Source organism: Anolis carolinensis, chromosome 5, assembly GCF_035594765.1.
Source record: "Anolis carolinensis isolate JA03-04 chromosome 5, rAnoCar3.1.pri, whole genome shotgun sequence".
Classification (NCBI taxonomy): Eukaryota; Metazoa; Chordata; class Lepidosauria; order Squamata; family Dactyloidae; genus Anolis; species Anolis carolinensis.
Window position 1 is genome coordinate 92,882,732 of NC_085845.1, and position 24,997 is coordinate 92,907,728.

The 24,997-nt window shown below is 44.4% G+C and overlaps 1 protein-coding gene across 2 annotated transcripts in view; it reads left to right on the top strand.

Annotated features, from left to right (window-relative positions):
* elapor2 (endosome-lysosome associated apoptosis and autophagy regulator family member 2) overlaps nucleotides 1-24,997 on the top strand; it is a 126,739-nt gene that overhangs the window by 92,728 nt on the left and 9,014 nt on the right. For both annotated transcript variants that reach the window (XM_003221445.3, XM_062981812.1), the window contains 6 exons: nucleotides 13,724-13,913; nucleotides 15,790-15,886; nucleotides 19,097-19,198; nucleotides 20,772-20,898; nucleotides 21,852-22,030; nucleotides 23,058-23,223. In XM_003221445.3, coding sequence (XP_003221493.2) covers nucleotides 13,724-13,913; nucleotides 15,790-15,886; nucleotides 19,097-19,198; nucleotides 20,772-20,898; nucleotides 21,852-22,030; nucleotides 23,058-23,223 — 861 coding nt within the window. The remainder of the gene's footprint in view (nucleotides 1-13,723; nucleotides 13,914-15,789; nucleotides 15,887-19,096; nucleotides 19,199-20,771; nucleotides 20,899-21,851; nucleotides 22,031-23,057; nucleotides 23,224-24,997) is intronic.

Consider the following 24,997-nt stretch of genomic DNA (forward strand, 5'->3'; position numbering starts at 1 on the left):
ACAACTGCAGCTCCCATTAGTGCTTGGCAGAACTCAAAAAATCCTTTTTGGGGAAAAAGGGACCCACTTTTGGCCTCTCATTGCTCAAATAGGGCGGTCTCTCCGTGAAAGGGTCGCTTTCTGTGTGTTTCAAAAGCCAACTTTGCCAAAAACAACTGCAGCTCCCATTATTCCTTGGCAGAACTCCAAAAATCCTTTTTGGGGAAAAAGGGACCCAATTTTGGCCTCTCATTGCTCAAATAGGGCAGTCTCGCCGTGAAAGGGTTGCTTTCTGTGTGTTTCAAAAGCCAACATTGCCAAAAACAACTGCAGCTCCCATTAGTGCTTGGCAGAACTCAAAAAATCCTTTTTGGGGAAAAAGGGACCCACTTTTGGCCTCTCATTGCTCAAATAGGGCAGTCTCTCCATGAAAGGGTCGCTTTCTGTGTGTTTCAAAAGCCAACTTTGCCAAAAACAACTGCAGCTCCCATTATTCTTTGGCAGAACTCCAAAAATCCTTTTTTGGGAAAAAGGGACCCACTTTTGGCTTCTCATTGCTCAAATAGGGCGGTCTCTCCGTGAAAGGGTCGCTTTCTGTGTGTTTCAAAAGCCAACTTTGCCAAAAACAACTGCAGCTCCCATTATTCCTTGGTAGAACTCCAAAAATCCTTTTTGGGGAAAAAGGGACCCACTTTTGGCCTCTCATTGCTCAAATAGGGCGGTCTCTCCATGAAAGGGTCGCTTTCTGTGTGTTTCAAAAGCCAACTTTGCCAAAAACAACTGCAGCTCCCATTATTCCTTGGCAGAACTCCAAAAATCATTTTTTGGGAAAAAGGGACCCACTTTTGGCCTCTCATTGCTCAAATAGGGCGGTCTCTCCGTGAAAGGGTCGCTTTCTGTGTGTTTCAAAAGCCAACTTTGCCAAAAACAACTGCAGCTCCCATTAGTGCTTGGCAGAACTCCAAAAATCCTTTTTGGGGAAAAAGGGACCCACTTTTGGCCTCTCATTGCTCAAATACGGCGGTCTCTCCGTGAAAGGGTCGCTTTCTGTGTGTTTCAAAAGCCAACTTTGCCAAAAACAACTGCAGCTCCCATTATTCCTTGGCAGAACTCCAAAAATCATTTTTTGGGAAAAAGGGACCCACTTTTGGCCTCTCATTGCTCAAATAGGGCGGTCTCTCCGTGAAAGGGTCGCTTTCTGTGTGTTTCAAAAGCCAACTTTGCCAAAAACAACTGCAGCTCCCATTAGTGCTTGGCAGAACTCCAAAAATCCTTTTTGGGGAAAAAGGGACCCACTTTTGGCCTCTCATTGCTCAAATAGGGCGGTCTCTCCGTGAAAGGGTCGCTTTCTGTGTGTTTCAAAAGCCAACTTTGCCAAAAACAACTGCAGCTCCCATTATTCCTTGGCAGAACTCCAAAAATCCTTTTTGGGGAAAAAGGGACCCACTTTTGGCCTCTCATTGCTCAAATAGGGCGGTCTCTCTGTGAAAGGGTCGCTTTCTGTGTGTTTCAAAAGCCAACATTGCCTAAAACAACTGCAGCTCCCATTAGTGCTTGGCAGAACTCAAAAAATCCTTTTTGGGGAAAAAGGGACCCACTTTTGGCCTCTCATTGCTCAAATAGGGCGGTCTCTCCGTGAAAGGGTCGCTTTCTGTGTGTTTCAAAAGCCAACATTGCCAAAAACAACTGCAGCTCCCATTAGTGCTTGGCAGAACTCAAAAAATCCTTTTTGGGGAAAAAGGGACCCACTTTTGGCCTCTCATTGCTCAAATAGGGCAGTCTCTCCGTGAAAGGGTCGCTTTCTGTGTGTTTCAAAAGCCAACTTTGCCAAAAACAACTGCAGCTCCCATTATTCCTTGGCAGAACTCCAAAAATCCTTTTTTGGGAAAAAGGGACCCACTTTTGGCCTCTCATTGCTCAAATAGGGCGGTCTCTCCGTGAAAGGGTCGCTTTCTGTGTGTTTCAAAAGCCAACTTTGCCAAAAACAACTGCAGCTCCCATTATTCCTTGGCAGAACTCCAAAAATCCTTTTTGGGGAAAAAGGGACCCACTTTTGGCCTCTCATTGCTCAAATAGGGCGGTCTCTCCGTGAAAGGGTCGCTTTCTGTGTGTTTCAAAAGCCAACTTTGCCAAAAACAACTGCAGCTCCCATTATTCCTTGGCAGAACTCCAAAAATCCTTTTTGGGGAAAAAGGGACCCACTTTTGGCCTCTCATTGCTCAAATAGGGCGGTCTCTCCGTGAAAGGGTCGCTTTCTGTGTGTTTCAAAAGCCAACATTGCCTAAAACAACTGCAGCTCCCATTAGTGCTTGGCAGAACTCAAAAAATCCTTTTTGGGGAAAAAGGGACCCACTTTTGGCCTCTCATTGCTCAAATAGGGCGGTCTCTCCGTGAAAGGGTCGCTTTCTGTGTGTTTCAAAAGCCAACTTTGCCAAAAACAACTGCAGCTCTCATTATTCCTTGGCAGAACTCCAAAAATCCTTTTTGGGGAAAAAGGGACCCACTTTTGGCCTCTCATTGCTCAAATAGGGCGGTCTCTCCGTGAAAGGGTTGCTTTCTGTGTGTTTCAAAAGCCAACATTGCCTAAAACAACTGCAGCTCCCATTAGTGCTTGGCAGAACTCAAAAAATCCTTTTTGGGGAAAAAGGGACCCACTTTTGGCCTCTCATTGCTCAAATAGGGCGGTCTCTCCGTGAAAGGGTCGCTTTCTGTGTGTTTCAAAAGCCAACTTTGCCAAAAACAACTGCAGCTCCCTTTACTCCTTGGCAGAATTAGAAAGTACAGGTATCCCCTTGTAAAAAAATAAAAATTAGCTAAAAAATACATAGACGGTTTTGCGGCAGTTAAGATACCCTTAATAACATAACACGTTGCCAATCAAGAAACAAGAAATATTTTTCAACACTTCCACGACACCTTTCCATCCCCCCATCTGTCTCCTGAAAACACTCCTGCTGTCATGAAACGTTCAGCTGTACGTGGGTCTGGGGGAGCAAGTCCTGATAGTGGTAAAGGCACAGCCAGGACACTGTGGGGGGCCAAAAAAGTAAGGGTGGGTCCCATCCGTCTGGAACGCCGAACTATGGGAGTGGGTGGACTTGATGAAGAAGCCGGCTGTTCGCATGCAGAAAGTACACAGCCCTCCACACCGAGCCAGTTGTCTTATAGAGCTGAGACCACAGGACGATCAATGGAACATACAGGTTTAGCCGTCCTGGAACTACAGGTGGTGGATAGTGAGGATATAGATAACCCCACCCCTCCACCCGCTACTGACAGTGAGGAGGAGGTAGAGGAGGTTGTACCATCCAAACAAAAAATTTCTCAAGCTGACGAAAGGGTGCCCACGACTCCTATCTCAGTGGGCGTCCCCACAGTGGCTGTGGGGAGGCCTAGGTCTTATATTTGGGACCATTTCCATGTGCACTCTCAGAGTGCTACCTTGGCTGTTTGTAGGCACTGTGGGACAAATATCAGCAGAGGCAGAGACCTGAGACATCTTTCGACCTCGGGGTTGAGTTCTCACTTGAAGCGACACCATCCCTCCGTATCGGTACGAGGGGGAACTGCAAGCCCTTCCAGTGGCAGCATTAGCACACATAGTTCTCCTGGTGAAGATGGTGGAAGGCAGACACAGTCCACCTTGGAGGATTGGGCCATTCCATTACCCAGAAAGAAAACGGGGGAAACATTACTCACACCCCAGCAGATAACCCAAACTGTGGGAGAGATGATTGCCCTTGATCACCATCCCTTCCGCCTGGTAGAACAAGAAGGCTTCGTACGCCTTATGAAACGACTGTGCCCCCGATACAAAATCCCCTCCCGTCACACCTTTTCCAGAAAAGTAATTCCCGGCTTGTACGAGGGCTGTAAGGAACGCATTTCACAGATGTTGCGTAGCGCCATGGGAGGACACATCCATTTTACCTCTGACATTTGGTCAAGCTTGGGAGGAGGCCATTCCTACCTCTCTCTCACAGCACATTGGTGGGAGAAGGAAGGCAGTATGGATACATCCCATCGTTGGGCACTCCTCGCGTTGGAGGTTGTTGATCGAGATCACAAGGCAGAGACCATCTGCAGCTCTCTGGAAAACATTATGGGGGAGTGGATGCAGTATAGGCCAGAAGAAATGAGGAGGGGCTTTATGGTGACTGACGCTGGGAAAAATATGATCAAAGCGGTTGAAAGTGCCGGGTTTCAGAATGTGTCCTGCATGGCCCACATGCTTCACAATACCGTCAAGGAAGGTTTAAAGAGCCCAGAAGAGCAGCCAGCCAGCAACGCAAACATCTCCCTGCTGATCGAGCGCTGTAGAAAGATTGCGGGCTACTTCCACAGGAGCATCAAGGCAGCCCGGCAGCTGAGAGAGAGGCAGAGCCTTGAAGGCCTCCCGCAGCACAAGCTGCTCCAGGACGTCTCAACTCGGTGGAATTCAACCTTTAAAATGCTTGAATGCATGGTCGAGCAGCAGAAGGCGGTACACGGCATCTCGCTCACTTTGGTTGCGCCAGTTAGCAAACTTGTTCCAAATAAGCAAGAGTGGGACACCATCTCCCAGCTAGTAGACATACTAAAGCCATTCAAACATGCCACTGACACCCTTTCGGACTCTAAAGCCCTTCTTAGCCAGGCAGTGCCCATGGTCTTGAGGCTAAGGAGGCACCTAGAAAGGCTTGGGGCCGGTCGAACAATGGACTCCCTGGCTGGACCGCTGACACCGCCGGCCCAGGAGGTGGTGAGGAGGTTGTCCTTTGCTGTACGGAAACGCCTAGAGCCACTTCTTTCCAGCAAAGTCCATATGCTGGCGGCCTTGTGTGATCCCCGGCTAAAGTACAACGTCTGCCCAAAAGACTTTACCGTGTGGAAGGCCCAACTAGTTAACCTTGTAAGGGAGGTCTTTGCTGCCAGGGTGGAGGAAACGGCCACAGCGGCCCCTCTTCCGGAAATGCCTGTAACCCCCAGCACTAGCGCTAGTGGCGAGACAGAAAGTCCCGCGGAGCCGGGAGGTGTTTGCTGAAGGGATACGGATCTCCAGCAGCGACCAGGAAACGTATTTTTTGCAGAGACGGTGGCCATACTAGCCTGCTCTGAAGAATCCTCTTTGCTGGCTTCTGCTCAAAAGGTAGACTCGGCTGAATGCTCGGTCAACAGGTACTTTGAGGAGCCTCCTGAGATAATCTCTTGTGATCCATTGGCCTATTGGGCTTCACGCGAACACATGTGGCCGGACCTGTCACACGTAGCCCGCCAGTTCCTCAGCTGTCCTCCCACGAGCGTGCAGAGCGAAAGGGTCTTTAGCCTAGCGGGAGATGTAGTCACGCCCCACCGCAGCTTGCTGGACCCGCAAACAGTTGAGAAACTGGTTTTCCTGAAGGCCAACCTTCCCGTGTTGAATTTCCCAGATTTGGATTTTGACACCGACGGCTCTTAGAACAATAGTTCTCCTTTAATCAGCTCTGCTTCAGAGTAACTTTGGCTAATTTGGTGGGTGGCCAGGGGTGGGGTTGCCCCTTTGGACTCTGTCAAACAACTCTCTCCTCTAACCTACAATGCTTTCCTCTCTCTTTTTCCTTCCTTTCTCGTCTTTATCATCACTCACCGTTGCCCACTGTTGTTTTCGGGTTCATCAATCACAAGGCGCCGTTTCCCGAATCATTGAATCATGGAACCATAGAAAAGTAGAGTTGGAATAGAACTCATGGGCCATCGAGTTCTCCCCCAACAGACACGCAGGAAGTTTCATTCAAAGCATTCCCGACAGATGGCCATCGAGCCTATGCTAAAAAGCTTCAAAAGAAGGAGGCCCCAACACAGTCCGGGGGAGACAGTTCCACTCCAGAACACTCTTCACAGTCAGGAAGTTCTTCCTGATGTTCCGGTGGAATCACCATTCCACTTGTTTGAACACACTGCTCCGTCCTGTTGTCTTCTGGTCAGCTTGCTTCCTCCTCCCTATGACTACCCCTCACATATTTGTACATTGCTAACATTTCTCCTCTCAGCCTTCTCTTCTGCAGGCCAAACAATGATTACCAGCTAATAAAGCCTGTACTCATACTGCTTGATCAGACCCTTTTTCATTGTAGTCGGAATCCTCTATACACTTTCAAGCTTGAACGCATCTCCATTTATCTGCGTTGCGCAAAGTTGGACATATTATTCCAGGTGCGGTCTGACCACGGCAGAGTAGAGTGGGAACAGGACTGCCTTGGATCTAGACGACGATATTCCCCAGTTTATGCATGCCTAAAGCCCATTGGATATTTGATCTGCCACAAACCATAGTAGGCTCATTGTTATGTTGTTGTCCACGAGGACTCACAGACAGTTTTCTCACACACTGCTGTGAAGGTAGGCGTCCAAAGAAATGTTGCTTGGATTTACATTATGTTTAACAAAGTGAAGTTTCTTTCATATGTCCCTGTAGAACTTAATAAAATTACTTTTGGTCCATCTCTGTAGTCGGAAGTCACAAAGTTTTTTCTCTCCCTCAATACTGACGCTCTAGAGGTAGAAGGATTTTTGGTAAGAAATTACTCCATGAAATCCTAGGTAGGATATGCATCCTCTTTGGGTTCATTACGGATTTCGTTCAATTCAATTTTTTAATTTTTTTGGGTTCAAACATTACTTCCCTCATGAGCCATGAATTTTTGGACTTCTCCAGATCCTAAGAGTTCCTGTACAGAAAGAGCAGTGATATATTTGATGAGGATACTTCGGATATTCATTTAAGGTGAAGGAATACGCCAGAGTCATTTTTTTTGATATATCTGTCCATCTGAACGTTTGAGGACGCGTTTTGCCACGGGGATTAATACAACACCTAGACTTTGGCCACTGGCCAGCACTTCTCTAAAGTTTCATCTTTCACTGTCCCATCGGCTTGAGCAGTTAGGGTCGACGCAGTGGCCGCGGTACGGCCGCCTTTGGTCCCCCTTTCCCTCCTGCCGCGCACGCGGGCGGTGGCGTTTGCCCGTCAGGGCGTGTGCCTTTGCGGCTGATAGTGACCTCTGGGCGCAGGTTCCGTCGAGTGCGAACCACATTTTGCTGGCTTGTTGGTATAACTCAGAGGGTCGAATCGTCAAAGTCAGAGGAACACCATCAAATTTGGACTAATTTCTGAAAATGTAAACCTTGGGTCCCATCACCTTGAAAGGCTGTGATTGACGCTGTTGCTGCAGAACGGCCGCCTTTGGTCCCCCTTTCCCTCCTGCCGCGCACGCGGGCGGTGGCGTTTGCCCGTCAGGGCGTGTGCCTTTGCGGCTGATAGTGACCTCTGGGCGCAGGTTCTGTGGCGTGGGAACTTCAATTTGCTGGCTTGTTGGCAGGGACAATAGAAGAGGGTGTAATCACCGCACCGCAGCAGGACACCTCGGCCTTGTCCACCTCTTTTTAACATTTTCTTCTTCCACTTTCCAAACGCCTTTAAAGGCAGTGGTACTCGACGCTGTGGCCGCGGGACGGCCGCCTTTGGTCCCCCTTTCCCTCCTGCCGCGCACGCGGGCGGTGGCGTTTGCCCGTCAGGGCGTGTGCCTTTGCGGCTGATAGTGACCTCTGGGCGCATGTCCTCTGGCTACGGAAGTGCTTCTTGCTGCCTTGTTGGCAGCGACGATAGAAGAGGGTGGAATCACCGCACCGCTGAAAGCGGGACACCTCGGCCTTGTCCACCACTTTTCTAAATTTTCTTCTTCCACTGTCCCATCACCTTGTGAGGCGGTTGTCGACGCTGTTGCCGAGGGACAGACGCTTAAGGTTCCCCTCGCCCTCTGTCCGCGCCCGAGGACGGTGCCCTTTGCCCGTCAGGGCGTGTGCCTTTGCGGCTGATAGTGACCTCTGGGCGCATGTCCTCTGGCTACGGAAGTGCTTCTTGCTGCCTTGTTGGCAGCGACGATAGAAGAGGGTGGAATCACCGCACCGCTGAAAGCGGGACACCTCGGCCTTGTCCACCACTTTTCTAAATTTTCTTCTTCCACTGTCCCATCACCTTGTGAGGCGGTTGTCGACGCTGTTGCCGAGGGACAGACGCCTAAGGTTCCCCTCGCCCTCTGTCCGCGCCCGAGGACGGTGCCCTTTGCCTGTCAGGGCGTGTGCCTTTGCGGCTGCTAGTGACCCTTGGGCGCTGGTTCTGTTTATTGGTAGGACGATAGAAGAGGGTGGAATCTCACCGCAGAAAGTCTTACACTCTGAAGTAAGACTTGTAGTCTTCAACTATCTATGGAGAACTCTCGGACAGATTCAGAAAAGAAATTCCTGTAGGACATCAACGGCGTCACTTCCTTCAAGTCCATGCCATCCTGATGCTATGCCTGTAAGATCACTACCTCCTTGAATCGGACGGGCAATAAAACATGGAGGATGGACCAGTTGGATCTTCTAACACTCCCAGGCACTGTCTTGTTTTTCAAAAAGGAATTCTTTTTAAAAGTGCCGTTTTTTCCCACGCTCTGCCTTCCTAATGGTCAAGCTCTGACATCTGCAGGTTTCTGGACTACGGCATTGCGATGACAATGCCAGTATGCGGTCCTCCAATTTTTGCATGAAGTCTCTTTTCTTTTTTTGTGTAGTGTGGACACAGCTCTGCAAAACCTCTACTAACTTGCAGACCACAGTCCACACCTACAGTGAGATGTTGCAAGAATAAAGTAAAGGTCTGTCAAACCCTCCTCATCCAATCCATGCTGTTGACAGTTATACATCTCTGTGGTTCCCTTTGGCTTCCTTCTCAACCCTGCTTTGGTCATTTACCTGTAATAACACCAGACACACACACAAGTCTTCCCTCTAGTTCAACGCCATAGAAACATAAACCTGACATCATAGCCGTAAAACATTCCAGTTCCGAAAAGCCTTCGTGGACTGTGGGGTGGATCGCTGGCAGATGAAGAATTGGTTTCCAGGCAAAGAGTATTTTGCACTTTATTGATTTTTAACTCTCAAACTACCTCATCTATGTGCAATTATTCAGCCCTCGGCCACAGAGCCCTGTTTTTACACCTCTGTTTTTTAAGCAGGTAATGCTGTGACAGCTTTCTTATTTTATGTGTTATTGATGCAACATTTCCTTTGACAAATATAAAATTTTGGGGTTTAATTGTTCACATTGTATTGCTGACGGCCACGCCCCATGGAAGCTGCTCAGAGTCCCTCCGGGAAGATGTCCCGGGTAATAACAATTAAGATCTTACTGTGGTATTAGAACAATCATTATTGATGTCATGATGTCCATGATTTCCCTGTGGAATGCCAGCTAGCTTGTGTCCTCCCGGGAAGGGTGCGGCCAGGGCCGCTGACGGTTTGCTGTCATGGAGTGTGCCTTTGTGTCGGCTACAGACTGTGTTGCTATGGTCTGGTTGACACATTAGTCAGTGGGGCTTGGGCCCACAGTTCACTATCAGACGTGAAGAATACACGCCCTTCCCCATGTGGGTTCAGTGGTGGGCGTGGGGCCGGCCAACGGTGGCCGGCCCCCCTGGTCAGTGGGGCTAGGGCCCACAGTTCACTATCAGACGTGAAGAATACACGCCCTTCCCCATGTGGGTTCAGTGGTGGGCGTGGGGCCGGCCAACGGTGGCCGGCCCCCCTGGTCAGGGGGGCTTGGGCCCACAGTTCACTATCAGACGTGAAGAATACACGCCCTTCCCCATGTGGGTTCAGTGGTGGGCGTGGGGCCGGCCAACGGTGGCCGGCCCCCCTGGTCAGGGGGGCTTGGGCCCACAGTTCACTATCAGACGTGAAGAATACACGCCCTTCCCCATGTGGGTTCAGTGGTGGGCGTGGGGCCGGCCAACGGTGGCCGGCCCCCCTGGTCAGTGGGGCTAGGGCCCACAGTTCACTATCAGACGTGAAGAATACACGCCCTTCCCCATGTGGGTTCAGTGGTGGGCGTGGGGCCGGCCAACGGTGGCCGGCCCCCCTGGTCAGTGGGGCTAGGGCCCATAGTTCACTATCAGACGTGAAGAATACACGCCCTTCCCCATGTGGGTTCAGTGGTGGGCGTGGGGCCGGCCAACGGTGGCCGGCCCCCCTGGTCAGTGGGGCTTGGGCCCACAGTTCACTAGCAGACGTTCAGAAGACACGTCTGAGGGGCTTGCGCCCACATTTCCAGGTATTTTACTTCTCTCTCTGTCTCTGGGAAGCGTGCCGGCCAACGGTGGCCGGCCCCCCTGGGCAGTATTTCAAGGTGCGGGCCTTGCCGCCTGTGGGTGTATCTTTCTTTCGTTTTGTTTTTGCTGCCTCACGGCCAACGTGGTCGTGTTTCCCGCGGTGCACCGCATCTCTCCTCTCTCGGCTGTCGTTCTATACCCCTTTGTGCGATTTGGCACGGAAGCCTCCTTTCTTCCTTTTCGGGAAGCGTGCCGGCCAACGGTGGCCGGCCCCCTGGGCAATATTTCAAGGTGCGGGCGCCTTGCCGCCTGTGGGTGTATCTTTCTTTTGTTTTGTTTTTGCTGCCTCACGGCCAACGTGGTCGTGTTTCCCGCGGTGCACCGCATCTCTCTTCTCTCTCGGCTGTCGTTCTTTAACCCTTTGTGCGATTTGGCACGGAAGCCTCCTTGGGGGCGGCCTCTCTTTCTTCCTTTTCGGGAAGCGTGCCGGCCAACGGTGGCCGGCCCCCCTGGGCAGTATTTCAAGGTGCGGGCCTTGCCGGCTGTGGCTTTTTCTTTCTTTTCTTTTCTTGCCTCCAGTATGTTACAACACAATCACACATCACAACACCAAAAAAAGGCCAAAACCAACAACAGGCAATGTGCCGTGCTTTCTATATTTAGTAGTAATATATATAATACAAAATAATAAATACAGCCAGACTTTTGAGCTGCAAGGATATTCAGTGCAATTCAACCAGACCAATAAAAGATTAACCTTCGAAAAAGGCGACCAGGCTTTGAAACAGTGATACTACTGTGAATCTGACCAACCAAAGATTTCCCCTAGATAGCAAGCACCCAGGCTTTGAACCACCGAGGCTATTCATTACAATTCTACCCCCCTAAAAGGCAACTACCTAACCTTCCAAGCAGCAAGCCTATTCCTTTCTATTCCACCTCACCAAACAAGGATTCCCATAAGAAAATGGCCAGGCTTTCAGGCTACAAAGCTATTATTCACTGTTATTCCACCTACCTAACAAAGAATTCCCATACACCACAGCAACGCGTGGCCGGGCACAGTAAACTATAAAATTGTGCAATAAATCTTAGGAAAGGGCAAACGCTCTGCAATTTAGCAAACAAGCAGGGTGGATTTTGTTCTCCCACTGTACCAAATTTGATCAGTATAGCTGAAAAAATGAGAGCAGGAGAGCCCCCGACCCCCCCCCCCCGGGGCTGTTTTGGGGCGACCGTGCATGCGCGTCCGCCATTAATGAATTAATTTCGAAAATAACGAATTTTCGTTAATTTCGAAAAATTTTGGGGGCCAAATTCGTAAATAGCAACAAAAACGAAAAACTGCACCCTCTAGTTTTGAAACGAGTTTAGAATCAAATTTTTCATGGATCGATCAAGCCTAGTAAATAATGCTAGTAACAAGAAATTCTTGATAGGATTCATAGTTTGTCTGGTTATGCTGGTTTGTGTTGACAACTACTTTACAGTATATAATAAATGTTCATTTTGTTGTTCAACAATAAATGTGAGCGCTTCTTCATGGAAAAATAAGACATCCCCTGAAAATAAGACCTAGTGCATCTTTGGGAGCAAAAATTAATATAAGACCCTGTCTTATTTTCGGGGAAACAGGGTAGCTTACATTTCAAGCCATTTTTACATGTCCTCCTGCTCTCACCAAAGCATATGAAATTTCCCCAGTGCTACATAGCTTCTAGTCCCCAGTGGCGCAGCAGATTAAACTGCTGAGCTGCTGGACTTGCTGACTGAAAGGTCAACAGTTTGAATCCAGGGAGCAGGGTGAGCTCCTGCTGTTAACCCCAGCTTCTGCCAACCTAGCAGTTCGACAACATGCAAATGTGAGTAGATCAATAGATACAGCTCTGGCGGGAAGGTAACTCCATGCAGTCATGTCAGCCACATGACCTTGGAGGGTCTACAGACAAAACCGGATCTTTGGATTAAAAAAGGAGATAAGCGCCACCCCCCCAGAGTCAGATACGACTGGACTTAATGTCAAGGGGAAATCTTTACCTTTACCTTACATAGTTCCTAATCCTTTGGGACTGCACATGTGACAGACCCTGAAAGAACTGTATTCATTTTCATTGTTCTTGTTTGTCTTCAGCAATGTCGGTCCATAGTCTAATATGTTTGGAATTGTAGAATCATAATGCCTTTGGGTTCTATTTAGGGAGAAAAGCGGGATATAAATAAAAATTTATTATTTATTATTATTTCATTGTGTGGTCTCTTGTGCCCCAAGATGAATGGTCTGGAACGAACAATCTAGAATGAAAAAAGGATGTAAAAACCAACTGAAAAATAGCTGCACGAAACAGGATTTTAAAATGTGAATATTTTTACAAACTATTTGGAGGATAATGACATATTTTTACTTGATCACAATCAATATTTTCACCCTGAAAACAAATGTGGAAAATATGCATGGTAGCCTGTGAAAGGGTCCAGCTTTATCCATTCTGGCAGTTGTTTGCAACAAACAAGACTTCGATAACTGCTTATAATTTTCCCAGTAACTCCTTTATTTCAGGGTTGTTGTATGTCTTTCAGGCTGTGTGGCCATGTTCCAGAAGTATTCTCTCCTGACGTTTCGCCCACTTCTATGGCAGGCATCCTCAGAGATTGTGAGGTATGGATCCATACCTCACAATCTCTGAGGATGCCTGCCATAGAAGTGGGCGAAACATCAGGAGAGAATACTTCTGGAACATGGCCACACAGCCCGAAAGACATACAACAACCCTGTGATCCCGGCCATGAAAGCCTTCGACAACACATCCTTTATTTCAGTCACACCGACAACTCAAATCCAATGGAACTCTCCCTTCTTCTCCACCTCTCCCTCTTATCTCCCTTCCTTCACTCCACCCTCCCTCCTTCCAATTCCTCCTTGCATTGGTCCAGCATCCTTGGACCTTGCTGGTGTTTTAAAGGAACAGCTTCTTTCTAACTCTAGGGCGAGACCCTCCACTGTCTCCCCCTTACATAGCCCCATTGAATATGCATCCAATTTTATTTTATTGTTCTGAAATGCTAAGTGTCAGCTGAGCAATTGTAAACTACATTGAGTTTTTGTCATACTTGAGTAATAGGAGGAATACAGATTTCCACACCAATGTATTCGCATTACTGGTGAGATCTATAATTAAATACCCCATTCACTGCTTGTTGAAGTATGCCAGCCATTCTTTTAGTACGTCCTCCATTCTCCCAATTCCTGCCTTAGCTCCAAGTGAGGTAGCATATCCTTAACTAAATGCCAAAATACATTTAACTTTCAAGCTAATTTATTATGCTGTTCAAGAAAACAGCATGGTTCCTTGATGATTTTTTTTTTAAAAAAATGCCATTTCCCAACATCAATTCTCATTAAACACAGGGTGGAAGATGAGCTCACTGTTTGATCATTTGTAAAGAACTTTTACGGTCCATGTTGGTTCTTTCATGAAAGTACAGCTCATGTTTTGTAGAATATTTACTAATTTGTTAGTAAATTTGCTCTAAGTCATAGCGAGCAGTATGAAACTTCTCTTTTGCAAGATGTTAGGAAATCCTGCATAGTAGACACATCTTTATCACCTTTCACTTTCATTTGACATTCACAGGGGGGAAAGGTAGCAATATGTGCAGATAACATAACCGATATTACACTAAAGGATATGGTAGCTGAATCAGAAGATTTTTCCAATGTTGTAAAGGCTTTTGTTTGTCAATCGACTATCATACCACCCGATAGCAAAGGATTCCGAACTGCTCTGGCACTTCAGTCCAACAGCCTCGCTGATATGTTTTTTGGTGAGTACTTCAGTCTTTTGCTTGTTCTTAGTAAAGACTTCACAGAATTGAAAATAAGTGTGGGGATGAGGTGGATTTATATGACTTAATCCTGTGACTCTATTTTGAGGTCTTCATGATTGCTTTCTGGGGGAGATTTGTTGGGATCTGCTATGATAACTCTCAAATCCTGAAGGTGTCCTCATGACTCTTCTTCTGGAATTCTGCCTATCAAACATAAATCATTTTAAAACTTTGTGTAAAATTGCACAACATATCTTAAGACACAAGAAAAAGAGGGGTTATCCTATTAATGTCAAGTAGGATTAGGACTAGTAGCTAAGCATACCTCAAGACAGGACTAGGTCAGATGGCATCAGCCAATTCTTTTACAAACTTGGTGATTATGGAAATTATCATGGGCTCCTGACAGCATAATCAGAACTCCCTTCCTAACAAACCTGCAAAGACTCCTTCTTTAGTACAGTGGATGAGTAGACATGCAAGCTAGTTACAGTATCATGCAGCTTCGTCAGTTAAAACCTCATTGCTTTATTAATCCTATCTTATTAACAGATCACATTTAAATATATTCCCATATTCCTAACAAATCAAAGTGTGGCCACTAGATAGGATTAGGAAAAAATCTTGCCTGGAACCCCAGAAAGTTGTTGGAGTTAGATGGGCCAGTGGTCTGGCTCAGTAGAAGGCAGTGTCCTGTGCTTCCTATATTTCTAGTCAAAACTCTGCCATAAAAAGCAATTCCACCTGCACCAATTTGCTTTTGCTACTTATAATTTTCCTCTCTCTATTAAACTACAGGAGTGGAAAAATTTACAGCTAGTAGTTCTCATGGAGCATCGAGGTCCCACTTCTGTGGTCCCTGGAGATCCACACCTGTCTCACAAACAGGTTTTTTGGAAGTTGGCATAATTTTCAGATGCATTGGGCTTCAAAGCAGTACAGAACACTTTCCAAATACAGTGCGATCCCCATATACATGGGAATACAGTCTGAGACTTCATGTGGATACACAAAACTGCAGATAATACTGGTGGATGTAGAATTGGCATGTTTTGTCAGATATGAGTAAATGAAACCTTGGATACTGGTCTCACAAATATGAGTACTGTATATAAAAAATCTTAAAAAAATATTCTCCACCCATGCAAACTCTCAGAATCCCTTACTATCCACAAATAGTGGTCTTCTCCAATACCTCTCAAAATGGCAGAAGGAATTATGTTATTATTTTACTCACAGAAAGTACCCCAAACATATGAAAATACATGTGAAAATACCTAAAGAGACCCACAGAACACCCCTCCCAAATATTTACATTGTCTTCTGCAGTCCTTTTCAGAATGGTGATAGAAAGTAAATGTGATATCATTTCTGGTTGCCATTTTGAAAGGGATTGCAGAGGAAAACTGGTTTTTGGGTTTGCTGTGTGCTTGTGCAGGGGTACAGCTTGCTAGAGCATCTGGTTGAAATTGGCCTCTGCTTCTCACACAGTCATCCACACATTGATTTAATTGATGAAGATTTAAATTAAGCACTTTTTGAAAGCCCTCATTGGTGCCTCCTCATCCACCAAAAGCATTGCTACTCTCAAAACATTACATTTAGTTTTTGTGTTTTGTTCAGTTTCAGTCTTATTGGTTTTTTTTAAAAAAAGATCCAGCTTTGAATGTGAAGAAACATACATAATGCATAATATTACATGGAGAAAATGTTAACTTCCAGAGAAATTAAATGTTTTATCCATATTTGAAATGACTCAGCATGACAGTGTAGATTGTGGTCACCAGTGACTTACCACATATTTGATAAGAATATCTACAAAAATCCTAGTATTGATTCTTTCAAGTTATAATCACTTTTTTTTCCTTTGCAGGAGCTACCACTGAAACAACACTGGGAGATATAACTGTTAAGCCAGAAATGTTTGAACATTCTGAAAACAAGATACCTGATGTGCATTTTTATTACAAGTAGGTGGAAGGTTTATTAAAATGAGACTCTCTCTATAGCACTCCTGCACATTAAAAAAACCCCTCATAAACCAGTACTATCACCTGTATCATTACCATATTCTTCATATTTCTCTCTATCCAGAAGTAAGCATTATTAAATTCAATGCAGCATTGTATTGTTGAAAGCTTTCATAGCTGGAATCACTGGAGTGTTGTGTGGTTTCTGGGCTGTATAGATGTGTTCTAGCAGCATTTTCTCCTGATGTTTCACCTGCATCTGTGACTGGTGTTTTCAGAGGATCTGATGGCGGTAGATGCAAGTGGAGTATATATACCTATGGAATGTCCAGGGTGAGAGAAAGAACCATTAGTTAAGTGTGAAGGGTGCAATTAGCAAGCCTGATTTACAAGTGTTTGAGTGGGGTCCATTAGCATGTGAGTAACTTGAGATTGCATAGTCAATAGAGGGATTAGAGAGATAGGCCAAAACTAACAAAATGAAGTTCAACAGGGACAAATGCACTTAGGCAGGAAAAATGAAATGCAAAGATACAGAATGGGGACGTTGGCTCAACAGCTTGTACGTGTGATAAAGATCTTTGAATCCTCGTGGACAACAAGTTAAACATGAGCCAACAGTGTCATGTGGCAGCTAAAAAGCCAATGGGATTTTGGCCTGCATAATTAGGAGTATAGTGTTTAGATAGAGGGAAGTAATGCTACCCCTCTATTCTCTATTCTTGGTGAGACCACACCTGGAATACTGTGTCCAATTCTGGGCACTGCAATTTAAGGGGGATGTTGACAAGCTGGAATGTGTTCAGAAGAGGATGACTAAAATAATCAAGGATCTGGAGAAGAAGCCTTACGAGGAGCGGAGCATGTTTATCCTGCAGAAGAGAAGGCTGAGAGGAGACATGATGGCCATGTATAAATATGTGAGGAGAAGTCATAGGGAGGAGAGAGCAAGCTTGTTTTCTGCTGCCCTGGAGACTAGGATGTGGAACAATAGCTTCAAACTACAGGAAAGGAGATTCCACCTGAATATTAGAAAGAACTTTCTACTGTGAGAGCTGTTCGGCAGTAGAACTTTCTGCCCTGGAGTGTGGTGGAGGCTCCTTCTATGGAGGCTTTTAAGAGAGGCTGGATGGTCATCTGTCAGGGGTGCTTTCAATGCAATTTTCCTGCTTCTTAGCTGTAACACTCCAAGGCAGCGTGAGCACTGGAAACCAAACAGAGACATAATATCTTTATTAAAACAATTATAAATTCAGGAAAGAATAAGTGGAAAGGGTGAGTGAGCAATAGTCCTTTATGATATGGTATGAATTAGTCCAACGAGTTGAAGAGAAATGTCCAGTATTATTGTCCAAAGTCCAGAAACCGAAGCACACTCAAAACTGTTGAAAGTTCTTAAGCGGGGAAACACAACAAGGAAGCAAGAGTGAAATAACAAGGTCCAAAGAGCAAGTTCCAAAGAACAATGTCCAAAGTCACTAGATAGTCTTTGTCATCAAGGCAGGAATGAGACGGAGTTAAATCCAATCTGGATTCAGGAACAAGGCAAGGAAGTGAATTTACTCTGGTTCAATTGGGAGACGCTGCTTGGCTTGGCCGCCAGGAAACAGGAGGCTCGGCTTGGTGAAATCAGGGAACTGGAGTCGGTGAAGTGTTCTAAAGGGAGATGCTACATTGACACCGCAAATTGTTCACAGAGTAAGACACTTTTATGGAACTTGGATGTAATCACAGCGAAGGAAAACTAACTCCCCAAAGGTTCCCAAGGGAATCTCCTATCCAGTATCCCCTCTAGATGCCAATCATTTACCTCTGCGAAGTTCCTGTTTCTGTGATCTCTGGCGATACAAAAACTACCTTCTATTAAAGGATACATTCCCTGAGGAACTTGGGACATCTGGTTCTACCACGGGAGTAATGTTTTCAGTATCTCTCCCAATTAAGGAAGCATCGGAGCTATCCACAGCTGGGGTCTGTAATTGAAAGGAGCTCGAAGAAGAACTGGGTAAAAGGTCAGAATAAGCTTCATCCTGGTCGGAGTTCATTTCTGAATCAGGTTCAGAACCCAAAGGTGGCTGGGGTATAATACTGGCAGGGGGTTGGACTGGATGGCTCACAAGGTTTCTTCCAGCTCTATGATTCTATGAGAGCATCTGCCTGTAAGTAGCCAGACCTTTGTTCCCTTGGAGTGTATGTTGCCTGGAGGCATCCTTTGTCTGGGTGGTGTTCACTGGCCTTTGATTGCTTGCTTCCTGGGGGCTTCCTGTGCCTGGGTGGTATTCATTAGTTGCTGTCTTGATTGTGGTGTTTCTCAATACTCAAAGAACAAGAAATGCACTGCAAACTACTTCAGCCAGAAAAATCAGCAATAGCAGAACACAAGACAAACCAAGCTGGGCACAGAATTTTTTTGAAAACAAAGAAATTCTGGACTACTCTGACAACCACTTTGTCAGACTACACAGAAAGCCATTGAAATCCACAAGCATGTGAACAATTTCAACAGAAAGGATGAAACCATGAAAATCTGGCTACCAGTATTGAGAAACACCAGAATCAAGACAGTAACTAATAAACAACACCCAGACAAAGGATGGCTACTTCTAGGCAGATGCCCTCAATCCATGTACAACATTGATGCTGAATTAGTGGATGGTTATTTCTTTATTTGATATATGCTGTATGTTCCCATCATGTACAGGCATGAACATTCAAAAGCACTGTAAAAATGGCAACAACGACCTTTCTGTTTTGTTCCTTGTCATTCAGAATGAGCTGCAACTGACTATTCTCATATTTACTGATCCCTTGTTAATGTCTATAAGTTAATTTAGGGGCCAAAATGTCACATGAGTGACATCCTAGTCCTGAGGTGACTGACAGGCAGGTAAAACATACCTAGGACATTCAGGTTCTTTGATGCTCCAATTTTATTTTTGTTTATATCTACATTTATAACCTACCTTGTTGAAGAAACCTCATGCTGCCTGCTAACTGTATGAGTCAACACAAACATTCAACGCTACTGTATTTAGAAGCAACACTTGTAACAGAAAAGTAAGAAAATTCCAGGATAAAAGGAATATGAGGACAAAAAAGGCTTTATCTCTGGGAAGGCAAACATGTTGATATGATATAAGACATACTCTTAAGCAACAACATAATGATGAGAGTGATGACTTTGTTTCATATGTTCTCATTTCTGTGTAGGTCTTCAGGAGCTACAGCGACTTGTGAAAATGGCCGTGCTTCTGTCGTGACAATGAGGTGTAACCCTGCAAAACCTGGCCAAGGAGAAATTTCAGTTCCCAGGTATCTGTTACAAAAAGTGATGTAAGCAGGGATATGTTACTTTCTCCTCTTCTGATAACTTTTGCTATGCTTACCAAAAATGTTTGGGCTTTTAAAAAGACTTTCTCCTGTATGTCACCGAGGGAAGAAGCTCCAGATTTGCTTTCAACTTTATTTGAGGTGAAATCTATAGTTAGCTGACAGTTTGAATCTCATTCTTCCTTGCTCAAAGAATTTCATCACTGATCTCCTTCTCTGAAAAATTTTACTGTGCTTATCCAAAAAAGATTTTGGCTTTTTTTTTTTTACATTCCTTCAGTATGTCACCAGGGAGAAACCCCCACATTTTCTTTCAACTTCATTTGACCTGGAAATCTGGGCGCTAGCTTACAGTTTGAACCCCACTTGTTCTTTCTTAAATATTTTTGCCACACCTCTATGAAAACGTTCTTGATTTCCCTTGAAAATCCTCAAGAGAAATCCAACTGGAGCTTTTCAGCCTGCTTTTCATTCATGTCTGAAATACCATATTTTCCCCCATCTGGTCCATGATACCTCAAGTCATTTGTAGGGTTCAACTGGAAGAACTTTAAATAACATTGCAGTCTCGCAAATCCATATTTATACTTGCTTAGGGATAATACTTTCCCACAATAATTTTGTTTCTTTCTCTAGCTTGTATGCTTTTGTGATCTTTGGGATAACCAGCCCTACTCCCATAGTATTTCCATAGCCAAAGAGAGTAGCAGTTTATGATCCCACATGAGAGCCTTCTTGGAGCAGCAAGGTACCATACTGACACAGTAAAGGATCAAGCATGGCAAAAGTGGTGGTGGTGTGTCAAGGTTCTGTTCCAGCATAGTGAAGAATGTGAGCTAAAACTAGAAAAAGCTATACTTAAGATAAACACAAAGTGCCAATAAATGAGCCAAAATGATATAAACTTTCTGTTAGCTGAAGTCAATTCTCTATAGTGGTCTGGGAGAGAATAGTCAAAGTGGTCAGTAGGGTGGAGCAATTGACACATATCACTCTGGTCCGCCTCATACTCTAATCTTCTAGTGTATTGCCACTGTAACACACCATTGCCTATTTTAGCCAGAGTTGTTCTTACAACCATAACACTGAACAATGGCTTGCAAATAGGAAACTCTTAAGCATAGATCAAATGCCACCAGACATTCATATCACTATACTGTCATCTTCAATGTTATATTTCTGAATGAAACCATTCACACATTTAATTGCAAGTCAAATGTTGTGAAACTGAACACTACAGCATCAAGAACTAGCTGTCTGTCTAAATCAGCCTTGTATGCAATTATGAGAGGATTCTTTTTCCAAATGATGACACTTCCTTGATTTACTATGGTTCAAATCTGCTTGCAATTGGATAACAGATTGGATTCATTCATTAATTTGAATTCTTAGATCGTAAAAAAATATCTAACTGTTTGTAGTGTGTGTTCATATTGATATGCATTGCTGCAAAATGTCCTCTAATTTGTTGGGAATGTGAGACTAATTTAACTACCTTCTTTTAGATTTAAAACAAAATTTATAATCCACTTTTTTATATATAATCTTTTTGTAGCTCTTGCCCTGCAGGTACCTGTGACGGGTGTGCCTTCTACTTCTTGTGGGAAAGTGCTGAAGCTTGTCCCATGTGTACAGAGCAGGACTATCATGAGATTGAGGGAGCTTGTAAAAAAGGACACCAGGTAATTAATTACTTACACATCAATAATGTGGGTAGAAAAAGTTGGAGTTTCTGATTGCAATACTGGGGACAGTGGAGTGGAGAAGAGAGGAAAGATCTGCCTTTGATCAGACCATTCTTTTTCTACCTTAGCCAACCCAGGCGCCTCTGAGAATCTTATGGGCAGAATATAAAGATAGCCATATTCACTTAAATGGTAACTTGTATTATAAACACTGCCTTTGAAAATGCCTAATGAGAAATCTATTTTATTGTAGGAAAATACATAAACACATACATAACTAAAATATAGAAGATATAGTGCTATCTGACAAACTATTTCACACTCATTTTACAAAAAACTGCAACCTGTACCTTCCCACTTCTCCCTCTATATACTTTTATACTTTAATTATTCCTTTTATACCTTGCTTTCTTACATTACAGTCATTCTTAATTTCTACATTTTCTAATGTAATAGTTATATCTTTGTAATCCCATCTTTTTTGTGTTAATTAAAGGTAAACTATTATTTAAAACCTGCAGATACCAGTCCCCTTCTCTGAATATCAAGTAGAATGTAAGCAAGTTCCAACTTTGTGCAAATTGTTGATTAGTGTTGCCGAGTTAACTTGTTAATCTGTGCAATGTCTAGTAATTTACTAATTCATTCATCCTCAGATGGGATCTTTGATACCTTTCCAGAATTTAGCACATAATTATTTTGCTGCTGTCATCGTGTCCTCAGCAAAGACAAGCTGGTTTTATGTAAATTATGAAACTGGGAACAAAGAAAAATCTGTTGATTACTTTCACTTACTTGGATAACAGACTTGAATGGGGCATGTTAAACATCATAGATATTATTGTATTTTTGTCAACCACTCTGTCTTATGCTTTCACACTGGATGATTTTCAAGCCAGAATATACAATAAGTTAATGTTTAATATTTAATTTGCCTATGTGTTTCTTAGGAAACCTTATATGTATGGAATGAACCAAAACTATGTATAAAAGGGGTTTCATTGCCTGAAAAAAAGACCATCATTTGTGAAACAGTGGATTTCTGGTTGAAAGTTGGAGCAGGTGTGGGAGCTTTCACAGGTGTCCTGCTGATTGCTTTAACCTGCTACTTCTGGAAGAAGAATCAGAAGTAAGTACTGTGTGCTCACTGATAATATCTGCTGTGCCTAATTGACCAGGGCTATCAATAGCTAGAAGTTGTGCTAGGAGGTCAGAGCCATGAGAATAAATGGAAATTCACCAGATCCAGATAGATCACGCTTGAACATGCAAAATTCCAGCTCAAACACAGAAACCGAGGGGTTTGAATCAGTTTGTTATAATTCTTCCATCTTTCCCCATCATCTGGGATGGCCAGCCATCCCACGTCCTTACCGCATCAATGCCTACCTTTCTCCTGCTCTCTCCTGAGTTTAGGTCTTCATTTCCATGCACTGTAGAAACGGAACCCCACAGAGCCCCACTGGAAATCCCCTTACGTCATGTGATGTCTTCTGTGGGGCTCCTGTGGGACTCCTTTTCCAAAGTGCATAGAAACAGAGACCTAAACTCATGGGATGAAGTCCTTACACAGTTTTAAAACTCATTATTTAAGTGTTTTAACTGTAACTAGTATTATAATAATGTTTCTTTATATCCTGTTTTTTTTTCCCATAAAGTGGCTTACAACTAAAACCATTTCAATATACAAATATTAAAACAGTACTAAACAACATTAAATCACATCACAAAAGCACAACAGCCCTTGATAGTCTTAAACACCGTCGTCTTTAAAAGCCCGCCTGAATGTGATTTTCCTGCTTTTTGGCAGGGGGTTGGACTGGATGGCCCATGAGGTCTCTTCCAAATCTATGATTCTATGAATAGAAAGATTTTAGCCCGCTGCCAGAAGGATAGGCCCTCCAGGGTGATTATAGTCAGCTCCTGCTGGAAGGTAACCAGGGATTGATTCTAGAGGACCTATAGATTCCTAGAAAAAAAGTTCTCTAACAATCCCTAATTCCTTCAGTGTGATTCTTGGAGTTTAAAATAATAAAGATAAATATAATAAATTTTCAATGCTCATTTTAATGTGTTATATCATAGTTTTTGATGTGTTGCATACTGTATATTCATGTTGGCAAAAAAATTATCTTAATCTCAATGTATTTCTTTAGGCTAGAGTATAAATATTCCAAATTGGTAATGACTGCAAATTCAAAGGAATGTGAGCTTCCAGCTGCAGACAGTTGTGCTATAATGGAAGGGGAAGATAATGAAGAGGAAGTAGTATATTCAAATAAGCAGTCATTACTAGGTAAACTCAAATCTTTAGCAACAAAGGTGAGTGCTGCTATTAGCATGATTGTTCCTTTATGCCTGTAACAGAATGTCAGGGAAAATGTTTACAATATTTTGATTAAAATGGTTACATTGTTAATATAATTTTATTGGGTTGTTTTTTTTGAAGCATCACTATGTGTTATGTGTATAGGCATGCATTTGGGAGGGAGGGAGAAACTGCTCATCCCATTCCATATGTTCTGGTGTAAGTGGAGCCTGAAATTCAAGTTAGCTTCTTTATTTCCTGGGCTGCACTTGTCTTGGAAAATACATCTATATCTGGCACATGTTGATTCTCAGTCATGCAAATTTATGATATTTAAAGTATTTACATATAGAACAAAAAAGATGGACCATTGTGGTAGTCCTTCACCCTTACATGTCCATGGTAACCCAGCATGACTTTTGATTTGTAGTAGGGGTGTGCAACTTTGCAAATACCCATGCTGTTTTCAGTCCCGTTTTTGGCTGCCCCTCACCTCCATTCTGTTTATAGAGAAGTTCCCAAAATTAGAAGGGGGGGGATTTTGTTTTAGTTCCTGTAGAATTCGGTCCATTGGTGCCAATGGGGAAATTTTAGGGGCTCATTTCTCCATTTTTAGGCCTATCAGAATGAAAACTGACCTCATTTATAAGCTACATATATGACCACAAGTAGTCCAATACAAGGAGCCCCGGTGGCAAAGGGCGTTAAAGCATTGAGCTGGAGACCGAAAGGTCCCAGGTTCAATCCCCGGGAGCGGCGTGAGCGGTGTGAGCGGTCGCTGTTAGCTCCAGCTCCTGCCAACCTAGAAGTTCAAAAACATGCCAATGTGAGTAGATCAATAGGTATCGCTCCGGCGGGAAGGTAATGGCGCTCCATGCAGTCATGCCGGCCACATGACCTTGGAGGTGTCTACGGACAATGCCGGCTCTTCGGCTTAGAAATGGAGATGAGCACCAACCCCCAGAGTCAGACATGACTGGACTTAACATCAGGGGAAAACCTTTACCTTTACCTATATGACCACAAGCTTCCCAAGTTTGAGAACATTTCACCAATCTACTGATTTTTGGGAAATGTTTAAAGTTTTTATCATAACATTATTTTTTCAAAACCCACACGAGCGGGTTCTGGGAATTGAAGTCCCAAGCACACACCACAAGAGGGGAGGAGAATGGAAACAGTCAACCAGGCGTTTGATTGGCTGAGACAGAAAGTGAGAAACACACAGAGAGAAAAACCTAATCCCCATCATGCCCCAGGAGAGAGCACAGAGGCTCCTTCAATGCCCATGCCACACAAAGTGCTGCTGGGAAAGTGAGTTCCCATTTGCCTCAAGTGGGCGTTGGGGGGTGGGCATTGGAAAGGGATGGAGGAGGCTGCTGGGGAAGAAAGAAGAAGAGGAGTCGCAGCTTGCCCGATTTGCGAAGCTGCCCACACGCTGCCTCCACCTCAGGTAGAGTTCCTCTAAGCCTCATTGGCCCCTATTAGCCCCCATTAATTGAAAAGGTCCAACTGCTGTGATCTGTATCAGTTAAAGCTTCAGATGCCCCACTCCAGGTTCGTTTCTGTAGATTTGGCAGCCAAATCCCCTGAATCAAGTACACTGAAATGATACCATGCACACCCCTAGTTTGTACTTCCTAGACTTGTAGCAGATTTTTCAATCAGTTGGTTGGGGTCGGGGGTTGTTGGACATTAAAGGGCAGGAAGAGATATTAGAATCTTTCTATTTCTTTCTATTTTTCTTTTGGGAAAAACTGTCAATGTTCTAGTACTTTGGAGGTGTTA